This window comes from Epinephelus moara, chromosome 22 (assembly GCF_006386435.1).
Source record: "Epinephelus moara isolate mb chromosome 22, YSFRI_EMoa_1.0, whole genome shotgun sequence".
NCBI lineage: Eukaryota > Metazoa > Chordata > Actinopteri > Perciformes > Serranidae > Epinephelus > Epinephelus moara.
The window spans coordinates 3612968-3616979 of NC_065527.1; the positions used below are offsets into that span (position 1 = coordinate 3612968).

The window sequence follows — 4012 nt, forward strand, 5'->3', positions numbered from 1 at the left end:
GATTGAGAGTTTCACAAATCACACAGACAACTTGAATTTAGCACTTTCATGGTGTTTATCCTGGGTAAATTGAACTTGCTTCACAGTACAGGCTTTTGGTTTGACTAACCCGTCTGGATTACTTGTACTACAAAGCTGGTTATCAGCAAATTCAGTCAACTCTGGGTTTTCCTATCCAGTGTTGAGCTTGTTCATGCGTAAGAGTCGGGGGTTTTAATAACGATCGACATCATCGGAACCATGAATGAAGGAGGCTGCTTCATATCATATGAGATGAAATGGTACTGACAATAAACTGTCACAAAAAATGCAAGGGCGTAGGTTTGATTTTCACATTGGTAGGGACATAAAAGTGCTCCATGGCGGCGACCTACCTGTACGTTGATGATTTTTTAATGCAATTTCACGTCATGTGAAACTGATCACTGCTTTATAATCCATATTTAGGTATCTACACTAAATACAAGAATGTCTTGGTTAATATGTACTCTAATGTTATCAGTTACATGAATATACACTGATAACTTCACCACATCTGCCCGTATGTGTTTCCCTGGGTCAACTATAATAACAACAATAACAGTATACTCCGAAGGGGCTTAACTTCAGTACCAGCCTGCGGTCTGCAGTTGGGTTGGTAATAGTGATCCAAGTTGATATTGATATCGGGTAAAAACATGTATTATGCATGAATCAATATTTTTACTTACCCCTGGTCACAATGCTGAATCTCACTATCAATATAAATCCTTCACGATTCAGTCTCACCTGTGAGGCTCCTGTCTCTCCTCTATCTCCCCCTGTCTCTCTTCCATTTCCTTCTGTCTCTCTTCCTGCCTCTCCTCCTCCATCTCCTCCAGTCTCTACTACTTGTCATCTGACAAAAAATATATTGATGCAAGACATGTGAACAGTGGGACAATCTGAGATGCAACAGTCATAGATTTTGATTGTTGTAGCCTAAAACATACTGTATGTTTTACAATTGCGTAACTCATTAAACAACATCTGAATGTATATAGGCTAAAGAACAGCCATAACACAAGTTAGTCAGCTTCATCATGTTAAACATAAATAAAATAAATCAACAAAAATGTAAATGCTCAAAAATCATTATAATACAACAGTGTGCAAAATGTTGCACTTACACCCAATATCTATTACATGAATATGATTCAGCTTTGGTGTTTTTACTGGGAGCAGTGGATCTCTATTCTCCTAAGTGTCTCCTTCACACACCATGGATGCTGAAGACTGTCACTGAAGGAGCTATTATTTATAGTGTTTACACTTTATTTATTCAGACTGTTTCTATCATGTCATCTTACTACAAACATTAATTTAAACTGTGTCATCACTACATGACATCTATGATTGCTGATGGAGCGTGTGAAGTGGAATTTCATGTTCTCTGGCATATAATATTGATCTAATAGTTGCCAAACTTAGCTCAGCTAGTATTTACTCGTTAGCATCTCATTATCTAGCAAAGAGCTGCCAAGGAACGCCATTCAGTTAGCCTAACATCAACAGGTGTTGGCAGAAAACACGATTTTTTTTTTAGCTTATTTACTGGACCAACCGACTCACCGTTCACACTCGGCGCTCCGGTGACACGCGTGTTGTTCCCTCACGAACTGCCGTGAACTGTACGGTGACGCGCACCCACAGTCAGTGGAGAGAGCGGCGATGGGGAGGACCAATCACACGTTATCAAAATAACGGTAGAGCCAATCGATGAGCAATACGAGGTTAGAGGCGGGGCGTATGGTAGACACCAACGATTGTTAACCCTTTGTGTACCATATTGAGCGGACGCCGTCAGCCAGTGTTTATATTGGTCAGGACAATACAGAAGGGGCTGAATATTGGTAGGGACGTGTCCCTACCCAATCCCACACCTATGAAAAAATGTACAAACATTGAAAATAATATCCAATAATTCACCGTCGACCAAGACTTACATTACGTGTTACAGGCTGTATGTGACATTAGTATTTTCTACCATCATACATGAAGGTGCAATGAGCTGGTAAAAGGGCTCCTCTACATGTGGTTGTTTGGAGTTTTATTCTCGAGAAATGTGCATTATCATAACTTTGTAAAAATGTGTTCATTATTTATACACCCTGACCAGAAAAATCCGACCACTTTTGTTTTAGATTGCTTTCTGTAGGGTTTCTATTTTTGTTAACAGTGTCAATTATCATTCATTGATCAATTGAGAGTCGCACAAATCAGACAGACAACTTGAATTTAGCACTTTTATGGTGACTTGTGGTGGAATGGCTTACAACAGAAACTAAATCAATAACTCAGATTAAATAGACTTGGGAATCGGGGAGTGTGGGTTGTAAGTCCAGTCACGAGGCTCCGCAGGTCCAGGGTACAAAAACTGCTTGTGATCCCACCGAGACAGTTTCCAGTGATGTTAGAAAAATGACTTCAGAAACACCAGAAACTCTCTTGTGACGTCTTTACCTTTATTTGAAGTAATCTGTGAGACGTGCACTGACTTCAGATCAGTTCAGATGGAGGGACTGAGGCCAGGTGTTTACACTGTAAATGCACTTGAGTCTGTTATTCCTTCTTCCTGACTGGACTGAGTGCGATGTCAGCTGTAGCTGTGGGGTCGGGGGGGCCTGACTGTTTACGCCTCCAGTTCAAAGTCAAAGTACTGAGGGTCAAAGTAATGAATCCTTACGTATCCGTCCTCTCCTCCGCTGCTGTAACTGTAAACGATAAGCACCAGAAAAAAGTTAGCGATGCACACAGAGAACTTTTGACCAGCCTGCCTCACAGAGCGGTGTGTTTCCAGGTGAGTCCGTCTCTTACCTCTTGCCGTCAGGGTGGAATGCGACACAGTTGATGGGGCCGAAATGACCTTTGACTCTGCCGAACTCCTCCTCATAGGCAGCGTGGAAGAACCTGAGTGGAGAGGAAAAAGCAGGTTAGCGCCTCATTTTGAAAAGTCAGCGGCGCAGTGGAAATGTGACCAAGCCAGTGGCGCTCCTAGCACATTTGGAGCCCTGCCCCCTCAACACTCAAAGTACTGCATGTTTATTACTAATATGAGGAGGTTCTCTTCTGTCCTCTGCTGTGAACCTCCGACACCCTTTAACTCACCTGGCCTCAAACTTGCCGATCCTGGTGGAGGTGGTTGTGACTTCCATGGCCTCCTGTCCACCTCCCATCACCACCTGAATCACACACACAGAACACAAGTGTCAAAAGTTTGGGATGAGACACAGTTTTATCTACCATACAATGGACGACTTTGAAAAGACTGACGGCTTAAACGTGACAAAAACTGTGATTAACTTTGGCTGTTTGTTAGGGCCGTAACGGTACATGTATTTGTGTCGAACCGTTCGGTACGCGACTTTCGGTTCGGCACGACCCTGTACCGAATTATTGGGTGCAGGACATTATTTTATTTTATTTTAATTCCGTTTTTGCGAGCCGAACCATTTAAAATATCTAGTTCCCCGACGGACATAATTGAGTGATGGACCGAATCCGACCGTAAATCTCCGCCTTCACTTTGTGCAGCGCATTCTCGCATTTTGACAACATGGCAAGTGAGCCTGACGAACCTGAAGACCCACCCGCAAACCTTAAGTCCTCCGTTTAGGAACACTTTGGTTTCAGGGTAAAATACGAAGATGGAAATAAACAAGTGGACAAGACAAAAGCAGTGTGCAGACACTGCAGAAAGTGGACAAGACAAAAGCAGTGTGCAGACACTGCAGAACAGCGGTCGGGTATGTACTTGGAAACACGTCTAACATTCTAACGCATCTAAAGCGACACCACCCGAGTTTGAACGTTAACCGGCACGACTAGAAAAAGCAATCTGGTGCAAACTACGATATCGTCGTCGTTTAAAAAGAAAGAGCGTTTCCCTGACCATTCTGATCGCGCTAAATAACCAACGCCATTGGAGTTGAGTAAAATTGTTTATGTTGCACTTTAGATATTGAAGCATGTTGTGTTTACTGCACTTTAACAG

The 4012-nt window shown here is 42.6% G+C and overlaps 1 protein-coding gene and 1 long non-coding RNA gene across 2 annotated transcripts in view; both read right to left on the reverse strand.

Annotated features, from left to right (window-relative positions):
* LOC126384511 (uncharacterized) overlaps nucleotides 1–4012 on the reverse strand; it is a 490327-nt gene that overhangs the window by 140719 nt on the left and 345596 nt on the right. The window lies entirely within an intron of this gene.
* The window catches only part of eif3i (eukaryotic translation initiation factor 3, subunit I), a 7932-nt gene continuing 6170 nt past the window's right edge, over nucleotides 2251–4012 (reverse strand). Inside the window, exons 9-11 of the mRNA XM_050035542.1 lie at nucleotides 3127–3200; nucleotides 2836–2928; nucleotides 2251–2732 (exon numbers count right to left, since the gene is read on the reverse strand). Of these exons, the coding sequence (XP_049891499.1) occupies nucleotides 2651–2732; nucleotides 2836–2928; nucleotides 3127–3200 (249 nt within the window). The 3' untranslated portion in view covers nucleotides 2251–2650. The remainder of the gene's footprint in view (nucleotides 2733–2835; nucleotides 2929–3126; nucleotides 3201–4012) is intronic.